This window comes from Artemia sp. Qi Xiang Cuo, chromosome 16 (assembly GCF_049724085.1).
Source record: "Artemia sp. Qi Xiang Cuo chromosome 16, ASM4972408v1, whole genome shotgun sequence".
In the NCBI taxonomy this organism is placed as follows: domain Eukaryota; kingdom Metazoa; phylum Arthropoda; class Branchiopoda; order Anostraca; family Artemiidae; genus Artemia; species Artemia sp. Qi Xiang Cuo.
This window is the reverse complement of record NC_142809.1, coordinates 11307421-11333175: the sequence shown is the minus strand read 5'-3', so window position 1 is coordinate 11333175 and position 25755 is coordinate 11307421. Positions and strand designations below refer to the sequence as shown.

At 36.1% G+C, this 25755-nt stretch overlaps 1 protein-coding gene across 1 annotated transcript in view; it reads right to left on the bottom strand.

Annotated features, from left to right (window-relative positions):
* Vps52 (vacuolar protein sorting 52) overlaps positions 1-25755 on the bottom strand; it is a 143389-nt gene that overhangs the window by 100039 nt on the left and 17595 nt on the right. The window contains exons 2-4 of the mRNA XM_089102821.1: positions 22063-22151; positions 11874-12142; positions 827-1078 (exon numbers count right to left, since the gene is read on the bottom strand). Of these exons, the coding sequence (XP_088958947.1) occupies positions 827-1078; positions 11874-12142; positions 22063-22151 (610 nt within the window). The remainder of the gene's footprint in view (positions 1-826; positions 1079-11873; positions 12143-22062; positions 22152-25755) is intronic.

Below are 25755 nucleotides of genomic sequence, written 5' to 3'. Positions count from 1 at the left end.
AATTTTGAGGCGGGAGGGGTAACTAAAGCGTTAAAAATTATTTGTGAAAAAAGACATATTTTTTTAATCAAGGGCTTCCAAATGGAAGGAAGGGTAAATGCCCCGTCTGTCCTTCTCCCTCCTTTTAGGTAGTCATATTGTATTTACCTTGATAATTAGCGTCTATGCCCACAAAATCATGAATCATCAATAAGATTCAGCATTAATCAATATTCTTCGATTAGAACTAAATCTTTCCAAGACATTAAGGATAATTGCTTCTTGCTTTTATTCTGTCATTCAAGCAGTTTATTTCCAGCTTTTTCAATCATCTATCTTTTATCAACAGCTTTTTAGCCATCTATCCCTGCTCTTTTAGCCAGTTATCCCTGTGGTGACTTTTCAGACACCTCTTGCTTAATACTCTTAAAGCCAAAAGGATCGATAGGCCTTGCTTTCGCAGTCCGTACTCGTGCTGAAAGTCGGGATCATTTGTACCATAATTACAGAGAGCCCTCCAAACTCATTGATATCAGAAATTAAAAAACAAAGCCAAATCAAATAGCCAGTTATCCCCGTGGTGACTTTTCTGACACCTCTTGCTTAAAACTCTTAAAGCCAAAAGGATCGATAGGCCGTTCTCTCGCAGTCCGTACTCGTGCTGAAAGTCGGGATCATTTGGACCAAAATTATAGAGAGCCCTCCAAACTCATTGACATCAGGGATTAAAAAACAAAGCCAAATCAAATAGCATAGATTAAAATGTCCAAACTAACTTGCACAGGGCATAAAAGTGAACTTTCTGTCCGACAAAAGAACATTCAAAATAAAAGTAGCCTACACTTACTTTTGTTTTAGCAGCTCATTCTGAGGAATCTGGTAATTCGTCATTGGCTTCTTAAACTGCTGTATTTTTTGAAGGAGATATTCACGTATTTTCGTCAGTGCCTTAGCTTTCAGCATATTCAGCACATCCTGAACGTCTTTAAAGGCCGTAGACTCTCGAAATTTCTGTTCTTTTGCGAAAGCTATTTTGCTATCCAGTATCTTCAAGCTTTCAATAAATTCAGGCTTAGTAGCTGGAGCTTCACATATATAGCTAAAAGAAATTGATGGACACTATTAAAGGATATTACAACGTGGGGAATAGAGGAGGGGAAAAGGGATTCAGGTGCTCCATGCAATTGTGATATTAAAAAAGCACGTTAGACTATTCTCATTAAACATTATAAAAATGAAAATAAATACGGAAATCCACTGATTCCACTCTAATTTTTAAAATACACTATGAGATGATTGTCATGACCCCACTGCCTTCCGGGTATAAAAAAAATGGAAGAAAACCAATACACTTGAAAAAAAAGAGCAAAATTAAACTCTAGGAAAACAAAGGCAGAAAAAACATTAAAAAAATTTACAAGATTTTTTTTATATAAAAATAATAAGGAATATACATTCATATATGTGTGAATGTATATTCCTTAATATATATATATATATATATATATATATATATATATATATATATATATATATATATATATATATATATATACATATATATATATATATAAATATATATATATATATATATATATATATATATATATATATATATATATATATATATATATATATATATATATATATATATATATATATATATATATATATATATATATATATATATATATATATATATATATATATATATATATATATATATATATATATATATATATATATATATATATGAGAAAGAGACTGATTTTTTACTTAACAAAGCGTTTATTTCTTTCAAACATCAATGATATTCCTTTCAAAGTAGTTCCTTTGGGCAGCTAGGCACCGATGAAGACGTTGTTTCAAAAGTTCGTAGCAGCACTGGAAGTATTCAGCCGTTATGGTCATCAGCATTGCCGTTAAAGTCTTGTGGATGATTTTTAAAGTTCCAAAATGTGTTCCAAAAGTTCCAAAAAGCGGCCTTTGAGGACATTTTTCCGTTTAGAAAAGGAAGAAGTCACGGAAGAAGTTGAGGAAGAAGTTGAGTCTTGATTGTTAGTTCAGTGAAGACACTTCTCCTGTGAATTATTTATAATCTGGATACCAACAATTTCGCAACCTAACCTGTGAACAAAACGTGAATAATTCATGTTTTTGATAAGACTTGTGGATATTTTGACTTAAGTTGACCTATTCAACTTTGTTAAAATAGTGAATATTTAAATTTCTTGGCAACTGAAAAGTAAACACTAAACCAGATTACTGGTACTTTTCTCGTTATTGTTTATTATTTTGAATTTATTGAGAAACAAATTCAAATTAATGTTCGAATTTGTGAGTTTGAATAGTTCAAATGTTTGGAAAAAAGGAGCCTCCAAAACAACCTCCTGATAGAGATATGAGGGAGTCACCATTTCAACCATCTTCAAAAGCCCTTGCTAGACCCCCCCTACAACTGTGTCTGTACCAGTGACCTCTCTGAAGGGTATTCATACCCTAAACATGGATACCACCCAATGCCCATCACCCTCAACAGCTGACGCTGGAAATGACGAAGAAGGCTTTAAGATAGTAAACTCAGCCAAGCGTAGAAGACAGAGAACAAAAAGTCCACCAGATTCAGCAATAATACATCAAACCGATACCCCGAACAACTCTTTAAGAAATCCAGCCGATTCCCCGGTAATTATTCAACTAGTTCCCCAATCTGATAATCGCTTGTTTAACAGCTGTTATCTACCAAAGTTGCGAGTTTCCCTTTTCAAGACCATTCGTTGCAACTTTAATATGAATATAAACAGATCAGGATCCCTAGATATCCTTTTGAACGATTCCACATCAGTGAAAAAGGTAATGGAGCTGAAAAGTGTTGAAAATATTGTTGTGACAGCCCGTCTGTGGTCTCCAAACCCCATAGAAACAAAGATAGTGCTCTACGATGTCCCTAAATCGTTTCTAAACTCAGACCTGATGGAAGCAATGATGAACGAAAAAGGTGAATGTATTCCGGTCTCTAGTGTCCATACCCTTGGTCGCGAAACCACTGAAACCTCAAACTTTACAACAGTGTTGTTTGAGCTTCAAGGACAATTTAATATTCAAAAAGTGTTCCTCTTTGGCCAACAAAAATCTTTCAAGCCATACAAAGAAAAGCCATTACAGTGTACTAAATGTCTAAGAGTTGGGCGCACAGATAAATACTGCAGAGAGGATTCCAACATTTGTAAGATTTGCCTAGGCAAGGACCATAATGAGTCAAACTGTCAATTTGACCCAATATGTACAAATTGTAAGGGCAAACACCAGTCCCTAGATAAAGGAAACCGCCCCAAATATAAACAAAGGGCAGAGATACTAAGAATGACAAAAGAACAACAACTTCTAAGCCCTTTTGTAGCAATGCAAGTCCCAAGGACACCAATGGTCCCCCGTCCCCCAACAGGCCCCAGGACACCAACAGCCTCTGAACCACCAACAGGCCCCAGGCCACCAGCAGCCCCCAGACCATCAGCAGCCCCGAGGACACCAACAGTTCCCAATGCTTCCCCTAGTGTTGAAAATTTTCAGAATAATCTCATCCGAGAAAAAACTAATCCATGATTCCCCTTGATACCAAGTGCCCCCCCCCCAAAAAAAAAACCCTGAAGAACCCCCTTTTACACTCCCCAAAGATTTCACACAGTAACTCCACATGCTTTGGAAGATGAATCAACCGTATACTTTAAATTAGCCAGCTTTACAGTTACCTCGATGCTTATCTCTCAATTAGAGTTACCCAATCAGTTGAATGCATTATTCTGAAGAATTTGGCAAAAACCCACTTCGGCGAGACCATAGTTTCAGAAGCAGAAATTCAATTTGAGAGTGTTTTAAGCCAACATAGGCCTCAGAGCTTAATTGAGTCAAGTCAACCACTTAACAGCAACAGTCAACAATGACTTGCCCATAACTGTAGGATTCCCGTGCATACTAGCAGACGTAGACCTGAACCCCCGCCTTTTGTGAAACACTGCTCTCTCATAAGAATTAACTTACAGGAAGATATAACGTTACATCCTGATCTATCCTGCTTTCCTAACCAAAGTGACCCAAACCCCACTCCTCCTACTCTGAAGTTAGCTACCAAGATTTTCCACAGTTTCCTAACATCATACATTGCAATGCCCAGTCGCTTGAGAACAAAATTGATATTCTGGACAGTCACATGCGAGATAATAATATCGGTGTTGCATGCATAACTGAAACCTGTAATGTCTGCCAAGACCGTGTTTTGCTTACTGGCTACTCATTAGAGTTTGTGACCCGTCATGATCGTGGAATAAATAGAACAGAAAATATATACACACATATATATATATATTCAATTCAATTCAATTCAAACTTTTTATTTCCTCCGAATACGAAGAGTAAAAAAGAAATAAATAAAAATAATAACCGCTAATCAACAGGCCATAAAATTATTTTAAACTATATAACAACAAATACGCAGAGGCCTTCAATCAAAATTACCACACAAATTAACACTTCATTCAATAGATAATAAATTAACACTTCATTCAAAAATTAAATCAAATAAAATAAATTAAGCTTCGTGCGCAGCTCTATATAAATTATGAGAAAAAACATTTAATATGGATAAAAAATTCTTTTGCTTTTTCTCCAAAACATCAACAGGGTTTTTTATTTTATATGCATTCATTAAAAAAGTATTTTATTCATATTTAGAAAAGCGGCAAAGGAAATTAGAAAAATTAAAAATTGTGGTTTTTACATGCGAAATATTAATAATTCTAAAAAACGGGAGAAGCTATGAAAAAACTAAAATTTGAGGCAAAGCGACTGTATTATATACCTGAGCCAGTGATTTCCGAGAAAGAAGATCACGAAGACAAATTACTGCCCTGAAACTAGACGCTATTCTACTTTTAACTGCTTTAGACATAGAAGCGCGGCATAGAGCTAAAGTTGGTCCATAAGGCACACAAAGGTATAAAAAAGATTCCATAGGTTTTAAAATACTATCATAAATACGAAAAGAAATTTCTGAATTAACGAGATAACTAGCCTTAGGACCAAGAATTAAAAACTGACACTTTTCAGGGCAAAACGAAGTCCATACTCACTAAAAACATTTGCTAAAAAATCTACATTTTATTGAAATGACAGGAGCGATCGACACAAAAGGAGCAAGTCATCTGCATAAGCAATTCACAACAGAACATAACCTTTACCATAAATAAAAGTCAAATGAATTTGATCAATTAGCCCCAAAACAGTAATATTGAAAACCCAAGGAGTCATAATGCTTCCTTATCTCAGCCCCCTACATAACTTAACATTATAATCACTAAACTGATTCTTCCACTTAATACGAATACGAGAGGAGCCACACCACTTTTTTAAAACCAAAACTACTGGTAGTGGGACATTATTCTTCAGAAGCGCAGTCATAGCCCAAGAATGGATAATTGAATCATACGCCGCCGCAAAATCTAACCCAAGTGTATAAACTCTATCCCATTGCTTACAAAAGGATATTATTCTTGAAAGGAGGGTATGAGCAACATCCATGCTTAGACCCTTTATATATATATATATTGAGAGAATTAGTTTGGTATCAGTAAAACCAGTAATCAGACATTAGGTTTATCGTTATCAGTTCAGTTCATTTTATTTAACATCAAAAATACATTTAACTAATATTCCAATACCTGCCCCAAGAATAATACAAAAAAGCACTTGCGACTGGGCGTGTACATACAACTCACCTACTAACTTTTAATTAACTATAAACAAAGGAGCAACAAATAATCATAAAAAAAGCACTTCAGACTGGCTGGGTACATACAACTCATCTACTAACTAATAATTAACTATAAACAAAGGAACAACAAATAATAAAAAAAAAACTATGAACCTTAACCAAACAAATATTTTTTTTATCTTTTTTAATTTTATTTCACTATTAATTTTAGATGGAAGTTAAATAAAACATAAAGGATTACATAGCATCAAAAACACGCAGAATACATATCTAGGAAATAGATTATTATATGTTTAAAAGAAAAAAAAAATCTAAATACAAGATTAATAAGGTAATAAAAATCAAATTATTTATTTAATATTTTATAAAAATGTCAAAAATAGAAGCCATAAAAACAAAACTATAATTATTAATTCTTTTAATTTTTAAATTTTATTAATATATACAAAAAAAAAGCATAATATTGAACTGATTAGCTAGAATAAACCAAAAACCTAAGCCATAGCTAGGCAAACGCTAATGTATTGTATAAAAAAAATTAATCTAACGACCCTTATTCTCAAGTCATACATATACAAAGTATGTATTTAGCATAAAGACGTTGAGTTAAGGGCGAAACCCATTATTTGGCATGGTGGGGGCTATCCCATACTATCCCATAGTATTTCCAAATCTGACCGAATCTGAAAAATTCATAGAAATAGCAATGATTGCAAAACCAAATCACAACATGCACTATGCAAAATTTAGATATTTATAAATATTAATTTTAAAAAAAAAATTCACAAAAGAAGTTTTTTTCAAAAAAAAGTAAAGAGCTACATTATATCAAAGATGGCAGAGATAAAGTCAAATAACTGTTCGAGCATAAAACTAACATTAATCACCATGAATAAATAAATGAAAACCAAAACGAACAGAATTTACAGTAAATAACCAAGTCAAACTCAAAACGAGCAGAAACTAAGAGGAGTGAAGATGAAACCCCCCTTGGATTCTAAAGACCGCATCATAATTTGCACTTCATTGAAAACAATCCTTATTTCGAGCTGTGTGTTTTTATTTTTCATAATGTCGAAAAAGAAAAAAAAATCACGATCATAACCAAAATTACTAAAAAAAAACAAAAGACAAATGAATGTGGATTTACAGTTTGAAATATACGCTAATATTCATTCCTGAGAGTCTTAATAATTGTGAATTGATTAGATTAAAAACACATTAAAATTTATTTTCTTTTCATTTCGAGATTGTCATTTTTTTAGCATAGTTGAAAGGTCCAATAACTATACCTCTGGGGATGACATGAGCCCTATAGCCCCTGGCGAAAATGCTGTAAGTTATGAAATTTGTCCATTGTTTTTTCATAAAGCATTTGTGTATGGGAAGCATACTGGCGTTTTTTTCGGGGGGGGGGGATTTTTACGGGAAGAATTTTCCGTGAAAAGGAAATTTTCTAAATGAAATTTTACACGGGGATGTTTGCAAGAATTCATATACAAAATTATTTTTAAATGTCTTAGTTTCTATTTGGCGACCCAATTTTACACGTGGAGATGTTCCAGGGGAATTGTCCGGGAGAAATTTTCAGCGATTTTTTTTTCGGGAGAAATTATCTGGTGAGAGTTTTTCCGAGAAAAAAATATCCATTTGGGGGAAGGAGATTCTCGTTAAAAATTTTCCACAGAGGGGGGGGGGTTCCAGCATGATTTGAGTAATGAAAAGAGATTAAATAAAAATACAGTCAATTTCAAAAGAAAGTAGGCCATGGAAAAATTTTCAGCCCTTTATGTCGGCAAGAAATTTCCCTTGGGGAATTTTCAGCAAGGGTGAAATTGTATGGGGGAATTTTATGAGGGGAGGGGAATTTTACGCAGGAGGAGATTTCCATGGAGGAATGTTTCGTAGGGGGTTTCCCAAGGAGGGGAGGGGGAATTCCTGGGCATTATTTGAAAAACGATCTGAAATTATATATATTAAAAAAAACAAGTTTTTTCAACTGAAAGTAAGGAGCAACATTCAAACTTAAACGAACAGAACTTATTTTGTTTCTGAAGGGGGCTGCTCCCTCCCCAATGCCTCGCTCTTTATGGTAAAGTTTGACTATTTGTCCCAGCTCTTTAAGAGCAACTCCTGAAACATAAGGGCAAATTAATTAGAATAAGAAGACTTTTTAAAGCACTAAAAAGGTTTAGCGTGAAGAGCGAGGTATTGAGGAGGAAGCAGCCCTCTCATAAACGGAATAATTTCTGTTCGTTTTAAGTTTGAATGTTGCTCCTTACTTTCAGTTGAAAAAACTTGTTTTTTTTTAATATATATAATTTCAGATCGTTTTTCAAATAATGCCCAGGAATTCCCCTCCCCTCCTTGGGAAACCCCCTCCCCTCCTTTCTAATCGAAAATTGGAGGGTAACTAACCCCCCTCTCACGCCCACCTTTTCCCAAAACACATCCAATCAAAATTTTGTGATAGCCATTTTGTTCAATACAGTTGAAAGTTTTGGAAATTAGGTCTTTGAGGATGACACCCCCCCCCACTGCTCTCAGGTCAAGGGTTGTAAGTTATGCCCTGGGGGCATATGAGGTCTTTATAGAAAGCGTTGTCATAGAATCTTCAAAAAGGGCTCATTCGATTGAAAATTGAAATGGCTAGTACCCTTTCAAATAGTCGAAGGTGGTTGGAAGACAACTAACACCCCTTCTAAGCCCACCATTTACCCAAACACATCCAATCAAAATTTTGAGATAGCCATTTTGTTCAATGCAGTTGAAAGTTCTGGAAATTAAGTCTTTGAGCAGGACACTCCCCCCACAGTCTTCACGACAAGGGTTAAAAGTTATGCCCTTTGGGCATTTTAAGGTTTTTATTGAAAGCTTAGTCGTAGAAGCTTAAAAAAGGGTTCATTCGATTGGAAATTCAAAGGGCTAGTGCCCTTTCTAATAGTCGAAAGTGATAGGAGGGTAAATAACCCCCCTCTCACGCCCACCATTTCCCCAAACACATCCAATCAAAATTTTAAGATAGCCATTTTGTTCAACGCAGTAGAAAGTTCTATAAATTAGGTCTTTGAGGATGACAACTCGCCCTCCCCCCCACAGCCCTCAGGGCAAGGGTTAAAAGTTATGCACTTCAGGCATATAAGGTTTTTATTGAAAGCTTTGTCTTAGAAACTTAAAAAAGGGCTTATTTGATTGAAAAATTCAACAGGCTAGTATCCTTTTTAATAGTCGAAAGTGATAGGAGGGCAACTAACCGCCCTCTCACGCCCACTTTTTCCCAAACACATTCAATCAAAATTTTTAGATAGCTATTTTGTTGAACGTAGTTGAAAGTTTTGGAAATTAGGTCTTTGAGGATGACACCCCCCCCCCCCACTGCTCTCAGGTCAAGGGTTGTAAGTTATGCCCTGGGGGCATATGAGGTCTTTATAGAAAGCGTTGTCGTAGAAACTTCAAAAAGGGCTCATTCAGTTGGAAATTGAAACGGCTAGTGCCATTTTTAATAGTAAAAAAAGATTGAAGGGCAACTAACCCTGCTCTCACGCTCACCATTTTCCCAAGCACATCCAATAGAAGTTTTGAGATAGCCATTTTGTTCAACGTAGTTGAAAGTTCTGGAAATTATGTATTTGAGGATGACATACCCCCCAAAGCCACCGGGGTAATGATTGTCGGTTATGCCCTGGGGGGCATTTAAGGTTTTATAGATAGCGTTGTTGTAGAAACATCAAAAGGGGCTAAATCAATTGGAAATTGAGAGGGCTAATGCCCTTTTTAATAGTCGGATGGGACTGGTGGTCAACTTGCCCACCTCTCCCATCCAACACTACCCTAAATACCTCCAATGCAATTTTTGAGATAGCGATTTTGCTCAAAGCTGTTAAAAATTCTGGGAATGAGGTATTTGAGGATACCACTCCCTCCAAAGCCCTGAGGTGAAAGGTTGTTAGTTATACCCTGGGGGCATATAATGTTTTATAGAAAGCTTTGTCGTAAAAATTTCAAAAAGGGCTTATTCGATTGGAAATTGAAAGGGCTATTGCCCTTTTTAATAGTCGAAAGTATTCGGAGGGAGAATCCCCCCCTCACCCATCATTTCCCCAAACATTTCCGATAAAAAAAGTGATCAGAGGGCAGCTACCCCCTCCTCCCTACACACACGTCGTATTTTCCCGAAATGTGTCTCATAGAAAACTGAAAAAAAATCTTTTAAATGTTTTCACTTTTCTAACTTTAAGAAATCAAAAATCAATTAAGATTTTAAGGAATAAATATCAGCATATGTATATTAAACTGACAATGCAGATTTTTTCAGTAAAGTACAAATTACATTCTGGATTTTAGAAGGATTGGGGTTTAGTACACTACAAATATTAATTTCTGCTCGTTTTGAGTTTGGATCTTATTTATTTTGATTTTTTTTTGTTTGGGTTTCATTTATTTGTTGATACTGATTTGTGGTAGTTGTATTCTTGGTACATTATTTGATTCTATTTCCGTTCATTTTGGTTTAATGGAGTTCTTTAATTCTTTTAAAAAACTTATTTTGTTGAAAATTTTTTTTAATTAATACACAAACAGAGGAAACAGCAACCAAAGGCGAAGGGAATTCATCCCTGAATACTGGTTTAAATGACACCCATACCCTTTATGAAAAATCACGGGTTCTATTCAAATTCAATGAACGATTATTGTTTATACTAGTGAAGAAAATATTGACATTCATTCCACATGGAATAAATAAATGAAAAAGCTTACTTGACCAACGACTTTGATATCAGAAGCTCGTCAAGGAACTGAGTCAATTGACCTTTTACAGCTTGGCAATTCCCAAGCTTGATTGTTATTTATACTGGTGAAGAAAAAATGGACATTCATTCCACATGGAATAAATAAATGAAAAAACTTACTTGACCAACGACTTTGATATCACAAGCTCGTCAAGGAACTGAGTCAATTCACCTTTTACAGCTTGGCAATTCCCAAGCTTGAGTGTTATTTATACTGGTGAAGAAAAAATGGACATTCATTCCACATGGAATAAATAAGTGAAAAAACTTACTTGACCAACGACTTTGACATCAGAAGCTCGTCAAGGAACTGAGTCAATTCACCTTTTACAGCTTGGCAATTCCCAAGTTTGATTGTTATTTATACTGGTGAAGAAAAAAATGGACATTCATTCCACATGGAATAAATAAATGAAAAAACTTACTTGACCAACGACTTTGATATCAGAAGCTCGTCAAGGAACTGAGTCAATTCACCTTTTACAGCTTGGAAATTCCCAAGCTTGACTGTTATTTATACTGGTGAAGAAAAAATGGACATTCATTCCACATGGAATAAATAAATGAAAAAACTTACTTGACCAACGACTTTGATATCAGAAGCTCGTCAAGGAACTGAGTCAATTCACCTTTTACAGCTTGGCAATTCCCAAGCTTGATTGTTATTTATACTGGTGAAGAAAAAATGGACATTCATTCCACATGGAATAAATAAATGAAAAAACTTACTTGACCAACGACTTTGATATCAGAAGCTCGTCAATGGATTGAGTCAATACACCTTTTGCAGCTTGGCAATTCCCAAGCTTGATTGTTATTTATACTGGTGAAGAAAAAATGGACATTCATTCCACATGGAATAAATAAATGAAAAAACTTACTTGACCAACGACTTTGATATCAGAAGCTCGTCAATGGATTGAGTCAATACACCTTTTACAGCTTGGCAATTCCCAAGCTTGATTGTTATTTATACTGGTGAAGAAAAAATGGACATTCATTCCATATGGAATAAATAAATGAAAAAACTTACTTGACCAGCGACTTTGATACCAGAAGCTCGTCAAGGAACTGAGTCAATTCACCTTTTGCAGCTTGGCAATTCCCAAGCTTGACTGTTATTTATACTGGTGAAGAAAAAATGGACATTCATTCCACATGGAATAAATAAATGAAAAAACCTACTTGACCAACGACTTTGATATCAGAAGCTCGTCAATGGACTGAGTCAATTGACCTTTTACAGCTTGGCAATTCCCAAGCTTGATTGTTATTTATACTGGTGAAGAAAAAATGGACATTCATTCCATATGGAATAAATAAATGAAAAAACTTACTTGACCAGCGACTTTGATACCAGAAGCTCGTCAAGGAATTGAGTCAGTTCGCCTTTTACAGCTTGGCGATTCCCAAGCTTAACACTAATGTTAATTGATTGTCTTTGTATGCTCATAATTTCTGACGAAATTGAGCCAAGTTTTTCTTGGAAGGACGTTAAAAGTGTTTCTAAATTCTCCAAAACATTGTCACATTCGCTGATTTGTTCATGCAATTTGATAATGTTTTCACATTCTTGCAAGTATTCTTGAATTGACTCGCTTTCCGCCTTGAAATATAAGAATACACGTTAAACACACAGAAATATACTATGCACAACGTTTAAGAAATATACAAATTCATACATTTCGCTGTAATTGATTTTTAAACTACACTCTAGCTTTTAATGAGAACTGCACTAGGAAAACTAAAAATGAGGAACGATATCTAGGAGGGTTATAGTCTGGAAAGAGGCTCTCAGAATATGTAAAAAGCACGCGAAAGTTTATGCTGACCAGGTTTTTACAATCTTTTTGGTCCAAAACCAAATCCCCATGTAAGCTTTCTAACATCCCCTTTTCAGCACTTTTGCGGTCCAGCCCTTCCCCAGTCGCTCCCTGCAATTTTGCTTGTAAACAGACAAAAATTTGAAGCAAGATAGCAGCACCTTTTTGAAGGTGCAGCAAGAAAATCCTCTAAAGGATTTTCAAAATTTTTTATTAATTATTTATTTATTTTATTTATAACCTACATACATGAACAAAAATAGTGGAGTAAAAAAGAAAACCAAGAAAGAAAAATTCACTACAAAAAATGGCAAATAAATTCACTACAAAAATGACAAATAAATAATTAACCAAATATATCAAACAGCACTAAACAACCGGATGAGGCGATGATAAGGACCCAGCCTTAAACGCGCATCAGAAGTAATTACATGTTGATGATGGTGCAGAATACGCATAATATCAGTAGCACCAAACCGAGAAATTATTTTTCTATTAGGGTAGGAACGTGGCAAATAAAGAAGGAACTTGCAATACCAGAAATAGTAAATACGGATTAGATTCAGATCGCTTTCTCGAAGCAGAGGGTAGAGTCCCGACACAAAAAGTATAGCATGATCACAAAAAGTCGAGTAAAATTTCGCGAGACCGCGCCTATTATAACTACCGCGATTAGCAACAATCTTGGCATAGCCCATTTTTAATTTATCTTTAATATCAGATACAGTTTTTCGCCGGAGAGCTGAAACTGAATCACAAATCGAAATCCCAAGCCACCTGAGACTAGAAACACGGGGAATAATAAAAAGACTGCAATTTAAACCACCGTACCCAACTTATCATTAAACGACAAATATTCACATTTGGATAACCAATTTTTGGATAAACAATTTTTTTGGATAACAATTTTTGGATAAACCAATTTTTTTGGATAACAATTTTTGGATAAACCAATTTTTTTGGATAACAATTTTTGGATAAACAATTTTTTTGGATAACAATTTTTGGATAAACCAATTTTTTTGGATAACAATTTTTGGATAAACCAATTTTTTTGGATAAAAATTTTTGGATAAACAATTTTTTTGGATAACAATTTTTGGATAAACCAATTTTTTTGGATAACAATTTTTGGATAAACCAATTTTTTTGGATAACAATTTTTGGATAAACCCATTTTTTCAAGAGAAGACCGGACTTTATTAACACTCTGTGCTAACCCAACTTTCGACCGACTAATAAGTAGCAGATCGTCGGCTTATCCAAGGTAAGACACATCCGATAATCCGATAAAACAAGTAGAGGGTATCTTCGAAAGAACACTAGATAAACAAGCACTGAAAATATGTGGAGAAAGCACCCCTCCCTGTCCAACACCACAGCGAACAGGTATATTCCCAAAAATCTGACCATTTGATTTCAATCATACAAAAGAATTAAGATACCAAAACTTAAAACCAAAAGAATAGAGGCATTTGTCCCTAGCTCATATAAAGAGTAAAGGGCCTGTGAATGAACAACACTGTCGAATGCTTTGGACACATCAAGTGCACATATATGCAGAGCTTGTCCCTTAACGCTAGCATCTCTTAAAAGAAATGAAAGGGCTCTATGCGCAAGCTGGCAACCAATTCGTTTTTAAACCCAAACTGATTTGCATCATAGTTAACTAGATCAATAACATGATGTAATAAAATATGCTCAAATAACTTACTAAAATTACATGCGACAGTTATAGGCCTATACGAATCACACTTATTAGGATCTTTACCTCGCTTCAAAATCGAGGTAACCGTGCCACCAAGGAAACTATCAGGAACAATGGAATTACAAAGACACATTTGAAATAAAAGCTGTAAATGAGATAGGAACTCTTTTGAATGCGGACTCAAATGAAAAGCACAAATACCATCTATATCATAGGACTGACATTTCAGTCGCTTAATCGACGCCATGATGGCGTCAACAGAAACGGTAATGACATTTTGTTGTGACACTTCAGAGGGTAAACAACGAGACAAAAGAATTGAAAACCGAGCGTGAACAGCATAACTTACAACAGAAAATAAACCTGAATAACGCTGAATCCAGGATCGCAGCTGTATATCAAGTATATCAAGATCGCAGCGGTATCAAGTCTCGAAGAATTAACAACACGCTTCCATTCATTGGAACTTTTCGGAAATTCGGCACCAGATTCCCGAACAGATCGTAATCGACGCTTAAAAGCAATTTTAGTTTTCCGTTTAATATCAAAAACATTACCACTAGATCGGAGCCACAATTTTTCTTGATTTTTAATTTTCTTTAAGTCAGGGTTAATATTCCACATAGGTTTACGAGTACGGCAACGAACCATTTCACTAGGAACTGCGACTTCTTCAGCCTTCTTCATGCAGTCTACAATGCCATAATAATACGTTTTTAGTTGGGCTCGTGCATTTGATGAAAAAACACTGTAACATAACAGGATATAGGGTACTTTAATACTGTGCAACAAGGAGGCTTGAGTAGCCAGATGTAAAGGCCAATTTCAACTATTCCAATGAAGATTTTTAAACCACTTGGAATTACTTTACACGAGGAGAATTAATTACCAAATTAGCAGAAATGGAAACTTGTAACGATAAGGGTAGGTGGTCAGAGTCCCTCTCTTCTTCGTCAACGTGAACACTAGATGTCGGTACATCGGCTAAGCAGACACAATGGTCAAGGTTAGAGCGAAAACCAGTATTACGAATATATGTATAAGGCAAATCTTGATTTATAATCCGAAAGCCGGGGGAAAGGCTATTTAAGAGGGTTTCGGATCGGGGAGACGTCGAATTTATATCACAATTCAAATCACCAATTAATAACCAATCATATCCATTCGCACAGATCCCATCGATTAAATTCTTCAACTTGACACAGGTCTTAGTAAATGCATTAAAAGAAAGCACATTGTTCTTATTATGCGGCAGGTAAACGTTAATTAGAACAGTATTGCCAAATCTGATCGCGAGATAATGCTTATCAGAACCATAACACTTACGGAGGAATGGCAGAGTTGACGCTTGATGATACACGCCAGACCTCCTGAGGGTCGACCACGTGTATACCGTGCATTTGTGGTAAGTATGATATGATCAGGACTTCTACGCAAAATTATTAACGGTGGCACCGGTCAATAAATGTTCTTGAAGTAACACTATAACAAAAGAGCTCAACAAACTGTCAATGCAAATATCTTTGCCCTTGGTTCCATTAATATTAAAAGGGCATATACTAGTATATTTTAAATTCCTTTCTGATCGGATTTTGCAACAATTTCAGGAAGCTTAGGACATTTAAGGCTATAAGATACATGATCGTCAGCACAATTCGCACATTTGGGGGGCAGGTTGCAAGGCGAGTCTTTGGTTGACTCATGAGGACCCCGAACATCTCGCACATTTTAGAAAAGGGCTCTTGTAGGTAGCTAAAAGGTGGTCAGGAGACCGGCACTTGTGGCAGCAGCGAGGAATAGCTTTGAACTCAACAACACGTAGAAATTCATAATAAATTTTCAAACCAAATCTAAGCGCATATTTAAGTGCAGCATTGTCCCGAAAAGCGAGCTTTTCTTAGAATTATTTCTATCTTAGAATTATTTCCGTCTTAGAATTATTAATTCTAGTGGGATCAGTGACTCCATCACAATCCAATATATTCGATAAATCATAATCATACTCAATTCTTCTAAGGAGACCATAGAAATTTTTTTCCATCAATTTAGGCTTCGAATTATTAAGAACAGACGAAACGGATTTGCAAAATCTTTTGCAACTAGATCATCAATTTTCACAACTAGTTTATCACCCACAGGTCGTAAATTGACAACAGATTCATGCCCATGAATTTTATCAATAAATTCTTAACGTTTAGCTGGATTATTCACATTTGGAGGCACATTTGAGATTATAACTGTGGCAAAACCATCAGGGGCGCCACTAGCCGGAGCAATTCGTGGGAAATTTAGCTCATAAGGTGTTAACTTTCCATTTATAACATCAAGAATTTGTTGAATTTAATTTACTTTAGTAGCTAAACGGGAATAGGCTATTGCTGGTATAACAGGAACTTCAGTAGGGATGTGAATCACGTAGACCGGAGCTTGTAATGCGTCAGTATCACTTTTTCGTAAAATCTCAATAATATTCTTGAGATGGTTAACTAAAACTTTTTGGCCTGTACGCTTCGGGCAAGACTCAGATGGAGAAACAGAGACATAGAGAGATTTCTTAGCAGCACACACTGGAAATGTCGAAAAAGTCAGAAGCATGTTTTATAACTATTTCATCCTCAATGCCTGCTTCAACGTTTACTTGAACAAAATTTAAAACAGGTGAATAAATATATTGCTTTTCATCAGACGAGAGCACGCTCGATATATCAGACATAATTTCAGATACGAACAAGTTAATCTTTTAATAGCATGACATCACACATAAATAAACGAGTCAATAATTCCTTCTTTTGTTAACTCAGGTAGTCAAGATACACTAGGCAATCCACTTGGAATCATAATCCTTTGACGAAATCTAAACTAGCTTCACTGAGATTAGAATTCACTGAAAAGCTTACTGGTTAAAAATATCCAATTTAAGACAGATGCGTACACTTTGAACTCTAAGTCAATACTAAAACATGTATTATTGGAAAATCTCAATAATATTCTTGAGATGGTTAACTAAAACTTTTTGGCCTGTACGCTTCGGGCAAGACTCAGACGGAGAAACAGAGGCATAGAGAGATTTCTTAGCAGCACACACTGGAAATGTCGAAAAAGTCAGCAGCATGTTTTATAACTATTTCATCCTCAATGCCTGCTTTAACGTTTACTTGAACAAAATTCAAAACAGGTGAATAAATATATTGCCTTTCATCAGACGAGAGCACGCTCGATATATCAGACATAATTTCAGTTATGAACAAGTTAATCTTTTAATAGGATGACATCACACATAAATAAACGAGTCCATAATTCCTTCCTTTATTAACTCAGGTAGTCAAGATACACTAGGCAATCCACTTGGAATCATAATCCTTTGACGAAATCTAAACTAGCTTCACTGAGATTAGAATTCACTGAAAAGCTTACTGGTTAAAAATATCCAATTTAAGACAGATGCGTACACTTTGAACTCTAAGTCAATACTAAAACATGTATTATTGGAGGCATAAAGCGGATCCTTGGCCCCTCCAACATCTTTCTTTTTTCTCCCGACAACTTTTTAGCTGAAAGGTATGTATACCGCACCTTGTTTAAAGCTGAACCAAGCAAGGTATTTCACTCTGTTTTAATGGAAGTACAAATTGAGTCATTTTCCCTTCTAACTTAGCACTCCCTGCTACTACCAATGGCTGGTTTTTGGCAGAATGGTAAAGATTTTACAACTTTTTGAATCAGAATCACCAAAAACTTTTTATCACGAATAACGAGCTTGTTAATCGGACAACCCGAAGCGGACAATCACCCCCTCTAATATCCTACACCTATCCCATCACCTAATTTCTAGAAGAAAAGTGGGCCTGTACACTCGAATGCATGCAATTACTTTTAATGTACATGATATGTGGCACACAGTGGGCACATAACCCCTCCAGTAGGGTCCCACCCCTCTCCCTTCCAATCTTTGAGAAAAACGTTGAGCCACACCATGTTTGACGCAGAGTCAAACAACAATTTCCTATCCGTATGATCGATGGCACAAAGAAGGCACATCGCCCCTCCAGCACAACTTTTTCAATAACTAACCTAAAATTGTTGTAATTCGGCAGACAGGTGCCAATAGGCGAGGAGAGAAAATATTAATCTAAAAATTTTAGGCCGCTGACATCAATTTCCTAGGTTTATGTCCCGTTAACAACAACTTGAAAGCTTTAGCAGGCTTTCGAGTTTCATAGTTTTGGAGTTTTCCTCCTTCAGGGAGAACGACCCGTAAGGCAGAAGCGTACAGCCTCCTCGTCTTCAGAGGAAGAATTTACATACTTGTGCTAACTATTCTACGTTTTATTCATTTCCAATGCATTTTGTTTTGTGCAGGGCTGTCACCAATGAAATTGGGAACATCTGACTTTTTACTTTTACGGTTGGAAAATCTGGCAAAAATTGTCTCGATGAGGGGTCTCTGATGAAAAAGACAGGTATGCTTCACCAAGACCTCCAAAAAAACTGGCTTCTTCATATACTTTCATCATCATCCTAGTATCTGATCACTTTTTCTCTTTTTTTTGTATGCTGCTAATTTCAGTTTACTGCAGGAAAGTAAAGAAGGTGAAATATCTGCAACCTTTATGGAAAATATGTGGAACTGAGGCCAAATTGATTAATATCAGATTAAATTTTGAAGATCTCTGTATAATTCTTACCTAAAGCCAAACAGGATGGTTTTAGCGTGTCCTTAAAACTGTTTAATCAAAAGTGAAGTTTCAGAGTCTGTGTCAGAGACACAAGATGTAAGATACGGAACTTGATATGTGTGACGTGAGTTCTTTAATAGAGCAGCTTATATTGTGTGACCCCTCCTCAGTCCCACTTTAATCTGAGAAAAAACAGAAAAATGCATCAAACAGGAGTAGTGGGCCAAGAAGAACTTGGTCTACCGGTAGACTTCTTCCTTAGAAATCGTATTAGAAAGCACGCTTAAAGCAAGAAAAAGAAGTTTTGCACTAAAAGAGTTAGAATTTTTTTTAGTCTTTACAATAATCTTTGAAAAGCTGACAAAAGACTATATAACTTTTTTTCTATAAAAATTCGTCCACGAGAGAAACCTACTTAGACTTAGTTCCTCCCACGCCGTCTGGCGCATAAGGCGACAATGGTGCCTCTCCACCACGACCTCTGAAGAGCTTGAGACCACAGATCTTCCAAAAATGTCCTCGCCAAAGTAGCCTCTTTCTCTTGGGATCGGCGAAGCGTCGTTCTCTGTCATCCACGTCTTCTAATGCCGGGGGGGGGGGCAGCACCGAACATAATGTTGAAGCCTGCCATCACCCATACGGACCATATGACCCCAATATCGCTATCTACTAATTGGAATTTTTTCAACTATTAACGGTTGTTCCGTCCTTTCACGTATGGCGGCGTTCGTAATTCTTTTGGACCAGTGGATCCCCAGGATGCGCCGAAGACAGTTATTTTCGAAACATTGTATTCGTTTCTCAAGCTGTTTCGTCAGTGCCCATGTCTCAGATCCATAAGTCAGTATAGAGAGGACACTGCTATTTAGGAGTTGGGGTTTGAGCTTCAGGGAGCATGCAGTATTTTTCCAAACTATTCTTAATTTGGTAAAAGCATTGCCTGCACAAGCAATGCGTGTAGTAATCTCACGTTCGAGACTTCCGTCAGATTTGATGAGGCTTCGCAGATACTTAAATTCTGTAACCTCATCTAGCTTATCTGAACCGACATTCAGTGGCCTGGCCGGGGTTGTATTTACGTTGTTATGCATAGCCTTCGTCTTTTGAGTACTAATTGACAATCCAACTCGCCCAGCTTTGTTCGAGAGCTCGGTGATGTTCTGTTGCAAGTCTACTGTTAGATGAGAGAGGAGCGCAATGTCATCAGCAAAATCAACGTCAAAGACACTACGCTTCTCATTCAACTGTATCCCTTCAACAAAATGACAGGACCGCAGTACATAGTCAATGAGAATCGTCAAGAGTACAGGAGAGAGGATACAACCTTGCCGCACACCAGAATTGATTTAGAACCATTCCGTCAGGTTTCCATCGTCGGTTCGCATAGCGGCTAGCTGGTCATTATATAAAGCAACAATAATACTAAAAATCTTGTCTGGGAGTCCATAATATCGTAATATTCTCCATAATGATTCCCTGTGTACTGAATCAAACGCCTTTAAGAAATAAATAAACGCTATTAATATTTCGGTTTGCCACTCGTTCGATTCTTTAATTAGAATTCTTAGGCTGAATATCAGATCAGCAAAAGATCTACCTGATCGAAAACCGTGTCGCTCGTCTCTCAGGATCTCAACAATTCTTGACTGAATACGATTCAGAAGTATTTGAAAGAGAACTTTATTTCCTATGGACTATAGGGTTATACCCTATCCAATTGTTGCAATTCAGGGTACGATCTTTCTTAAAAGGTTTTATAATAACTCCTTTCTTCCAATCAGTTGGGACACTCTCGGTTTCCAAAATTTGATTTAAAATTTCGTAGAGAGGTTTCGTCAAGACCGAGGCACCATAATTCAATAATTCAGGTTGTACGTAATCAATTCCGGCAGCTTTGCCGTTTTTCAGGTTGCGTAGTACAGTTTTCACTTCCAGTAGGCTAATGGGTTCAACGTTGATTCCTAGATCGACGAGCGGAACACAAGGCGGAGGCTCCATGAGATTTACAGGGGGAGGAAAATTTAGTACTTCGTTAAAGTATTCTCTCCATCTGTTATCAATATCTTCTTTCCTCGTAAGTAATTCACCAGTCTTACTTTCCACAGCGCATTCTGGCTTTCGGAAGTCACCAGTGATCTCGTTGATCTTGTTGATCTTAAGTTTGCCGTGGTTATTTTTTTATTTATATTTGTTTTAGGTTTCATTTATTACTCTTTTTAACTTTCACTCAATAATTGATTTAATTTCTGCTCTATTTACTTTTAAATAGTTCTCTTTACTATTCTTTCAAAGTATTTGCTTTGGAAATTGTTTTTTAATTAATTCCCCAAAATAAAGGATATTTATGGGTTAAATTCCCTCCCACTTTTTCGTCCATGCAGATCCAAAAGTACTTCTCATAAAAACTTGTATAAATAGAACCCAAGAACATCTCAAGCTTGCATTTAGGTCACAAATACCATAACAGTCTTTATAAGAAGGAGTGGTAATTCTGGCCAATCTTGGTAGCAACTTCTCAAGGTGCTGCCCCTGTTTACAAGTTCAACTAGACTTAATCATCAAAATTTCTAATATAGCAGCAACAAGGGTTCTTAAAGACAGATTTTTCAGGTTCTTCATTGGAAGTGTTAGGTTCTTCAGTAAAATTATATAGCAGTAGCGAAATATTTCTCCAAACATGACACACATTTCATAGCACATACTTTGGAAAGTTTCCGGACCGTCAGAGCAATAGATTCAGTTGCTACTTGGCATTCAATCAGATCGGCGCTAAACATTTGTCCTTGCGCGTGCGCGAAGGCTGGGTCACGAAGAGTGATTAAGCTTGCGTGGTTTTAGATGTGTTTTAAAAATCTTCAATGGAGAGTATAGGACTTTTCGCTACTGTATGTTACTTCTACAGTGTTCAGGAGCGTAACTGCACACACGGAGAAGGTTACAGCGTCCCTTCCCAAGATTGGTCTAAAGGATATCTCTCCCCAAAATATAGTCCTAAAATATATTATTTTTAGATTTGTTACCCCCCCCCCCAAAAAAAAAAATCTTTTCATCCTCAATTCCTCTAAATAATGTGCATTTGAGGACTGATGTTCAGGAAGATGAGATGATGATGATGAAATTCGTTTCTAGAAAGGCTTATTTCAGTCCTACGTAGATACTAAAACTGATTATCCGTTTTTGGTTAGAGGTGGAGGTGAAGAGAGGAGATTAAAGCCTCTTTTGATTATGCTCTTTTTTCAGTAAAGTAGGATACTTTTTTGTTAAAATCTCTTGTATATAACATACAGAGGAGAGTTCATTTGAGTACTTTGAACAATACCTTCTCTAAGGCAACTCCTGTTCTAGTGGAGAACTCTCTAATGTCAATCCCAGATTGTAAAACCTCAACAATAGCGTCAGCATCAGTTTCTAGAAAGAAAAAATTAATTGATGCAACTTAAATAGACACATAAGAGCAAAAACTTAATAAATTAACAGGTTCATATAGTTAAAGAATACATTTTTATTTAGAAACTTCAGCATATTATACTGACTTATTGCAGATTCTATTTATGGAGAGTACAACAGTTCTTGCATGCAAAGAAGCATGAGATTCTAACGTTTGTGGTGTTCAGGGAGAAAGACATCCTCTTTGATAAGGGGGTTTCATGGTCAACCACAAGCCAAAATGTTAGGGTGCGGGGGGGGGGGGGGTAGGCTGCAATTACAGACTGGAAGGTCCTTCTTAAGAAATATTTTTCTTAAATTACCCTTGCTTGTAATATGCTTATCCCATGACAGATGCCCGAAATTGTTGAGACAATAGGGAATTGAATAATCTGCCTAATAATAATGACTCTTCTGCTAACATACGTAAATCTGCTAATATACTTTTGGCAGGCTTTTGTAAATTAGAAGATAATTGTATTTGAACATGATCGTGCTTCAAGCAAGCTGCAGCAAAAAAAGTATTCCTGATAGGTAGTGTTAAAAAAAACTGTAAGTTTTTCAAGCAAGAAAATTACAAATTCGGTCCAAAGTGCCCTTACAATCATGCAACTATTACTCCAAACGTCGAAAAACGAAATGAAGCTATACCAAGAGTTTGTTCCCATTTTCTTTATAGCAAATGTGATCGAAAGAACCGTTTTTATTGCATTTAGGTCGCCTTTACCTTACTGGACGAGGTTATTCGAGTCCCTAGTTTATCCGCATATCATTAAATCTTCTAGCTATGTATTAGACCAAAAGTAACTCGTCCCTTTAACATTAACCCTCGTCCCTCGTCCCTTTAACATTATTGCGATAGCTGTCTTCCATTACTCGCCAAACCAAAATATTGGTACAAAGCGTAAATTTATACAACAATTGCAGACTAGTGCTGATTTCCTTATTTCTAAGTATCCAAGTGGTGGTCTTTTTTAATTGATGAGCCAACGATCTTAAGATGGATTCAATTTGCTCCTCACTTAAAGTAAAGCAAATCATTAAAATACCAGATACTAGGGGAAACACCTCTCTTGATGTCATTCAAGCTAATATATATAATTTTTACAGTCCCTCCTCAGCTTTGCCCCCATTGGGTAGGAGTTATCATCTTTCTCTTCCTTTATCCCCTTTTCAAATTTTAACCCGGTAGTCCGCCTGAGACTCTAAGCGGGCAAGCCTATTAGGCTTAGGTCAGTTGTTCACCTGTAAGTCCAAGCAAATTCAGACACCCCCGCTTGCATACAAGTGCAGTCGACATTGTCCGTCATTAGTCAAACCAAAAATATTGATCATCCTTTCGTTCTATGGCTATCTATCTTAGTTCTAATCTAGGATGGATGGATAGATGATATACAAAATCTAACAACAAATGAAAATGACGTTATTTTTTATACAATTCTGAAAAAGGCTTATGTCAGCTTTGCCTCTCACTCAGACTACCTGTCTTGGCTTTGTCTCCAATTGGCCAATGACTTGATTTTAATTAAAGTACGACTCACAGTTGAACAAGTGACCTAAGCCTAATAGGCTTGCCCGCTTAGAGTCTCAGAGGGACTACCAAGTTTTAGGATTGACACATAACAGACAAGTCCCCTGGACTCACACGCAAACAGGTGGATCTAGAGTTTTCAAAGTGGTTTGGTAAACGGCTTGGGCAAACGGCAGGAGTACCTATGACTCTCCATTTATATTAGGACCATATGTATGTTTGTTGGCTATGATTATTTATTTAACTTAGGTTCCTTTTGGGTTTCATTTATACGTCAACAGCAAAATATTTTTGTTCGTTTTAAGCTAGATTTGCATATTCAAATTAATTGTTACTTGTTTTAAGATTTAAAGCTGTTGTATATATTTTTACTATGATTGTTTATTTAATATATGTTCATTTTGGGTTTCATTTATTCTTTAATTGTAACTTCTGGTGATTTTGGGCTTGAGTTATTTCGGTTTTTTATTTCTTCTGATTTAAAGTTTAATTTAGCCTTTATTTTTCTTTGAAAAACTTCTTTTTTGGAATTTGTTTTTAATTACTTCTAATGAAAAATACAGACTGAATACAACACCTTTTATACAATGTATAACGTCACTGCAATTAACGTCACCGCGAGTCGATTTTTCTCTTTTAAGTGCATTTGAATGTGACGTCATTCATATGAAAAAGTTTTTTTTAAATATTGAGGCTCTAAAGTGTAGTCAGCTCAGGGGTGCATGTACTGCCTAAGACTCACCAAAATATTGCCATGCCCCACCTGGGGGAAGCATGCGCCCCACGTTGGGTATCACGGATGTAAATGCTACTACTGCTACTAATGCTGCTGCTACTGCTGTTACTACTACTACTAATACAACACTAACACTGCTACTACTTCTCCTATTACAACCACAACTACTGGTATACTAGTACTATTAAGGCCAAGCCTATGGAGGTAAAATTTGAGGGGCAAATTTGAACTAATTCCAAAGACACTGTGTGCATTTAGATTATTAAAAAAGTGTATCTTAAGAATTAATTTGTGTATTAAGTTGGAACTCTCAGAGAATGCTTAAAGGGGAAGATCAATTGGCCAAAAGGCAATGTGTACATGCTATTAATTCAAGATTTTGTAATACTCCTACCTCTGCAACATTTACTAGTTCTACTGCTACTTTTACTATTGCTCCAACTACTATTTCTATTGCAACTCCTAGTAAGGCTAAGAGTATTAAGATAAAAATTTCAAGAAGTATATGAATATACAGGTTATCAAAAGGGCATACCAGCAATGTCACAGCAATGGCTAATTGTATTAAGTTGGGTACTAATACTATTACTGTGACTACTATTACAACTTTTCCTAAAGGTGAAATTCTCATGGAACTTTTAGGGCGGAAGATAAACGGAATCACAACACGCCATCTGTATTCAGGTTGTCAAAAAGGCATATCAGCAATATTTTAGGAACAGTTTTGTCTGTGAAGTTAAAACTTAGGGGGCTTGTTGTGGGGGATATTGAGCTGACCAAAAGGCAATATTCGCATCATAATGCTACTGCTCCTACTACTACTACTACTGCTGCTGAGGGTGTTAAGGCAAGAATTTTGGGGAATATTGAAACTGTTCCAAACTAAATTAAAACACAGTATGCCTACATAGGTTGTCAGGAGGATATATCACCAATATTTCAGGAATGGTTGATGATATTAAGTTGAAACTTTCATTGTGTGTTGAAGAAAAAAAAGGTGCCATTTACATACTGCTACCAATGCTACTATTGCTACTGCACAAGCTAAGGGTATTAAGGTGAAGCTTTCAAGAAATATTCAGGCAAATGATGAACTAAATGAAAACGAAATATGATCATGTAGAATGTCAAATGTGTGACAAAGCAAATGCCTTTCCAAAAACTAACCTGACAAGTATGTGTCCAATAAGAGAGTCATTCATACTCCTGCTATTTACCCGTGCCCCAGCCATTTAAACATTTGCCTCTCAATTACTTGGACTATCTGTCTTGGTTTTTCTTTGTCTACAATTACCCAGCCCAATCTTGATGCAACCTAT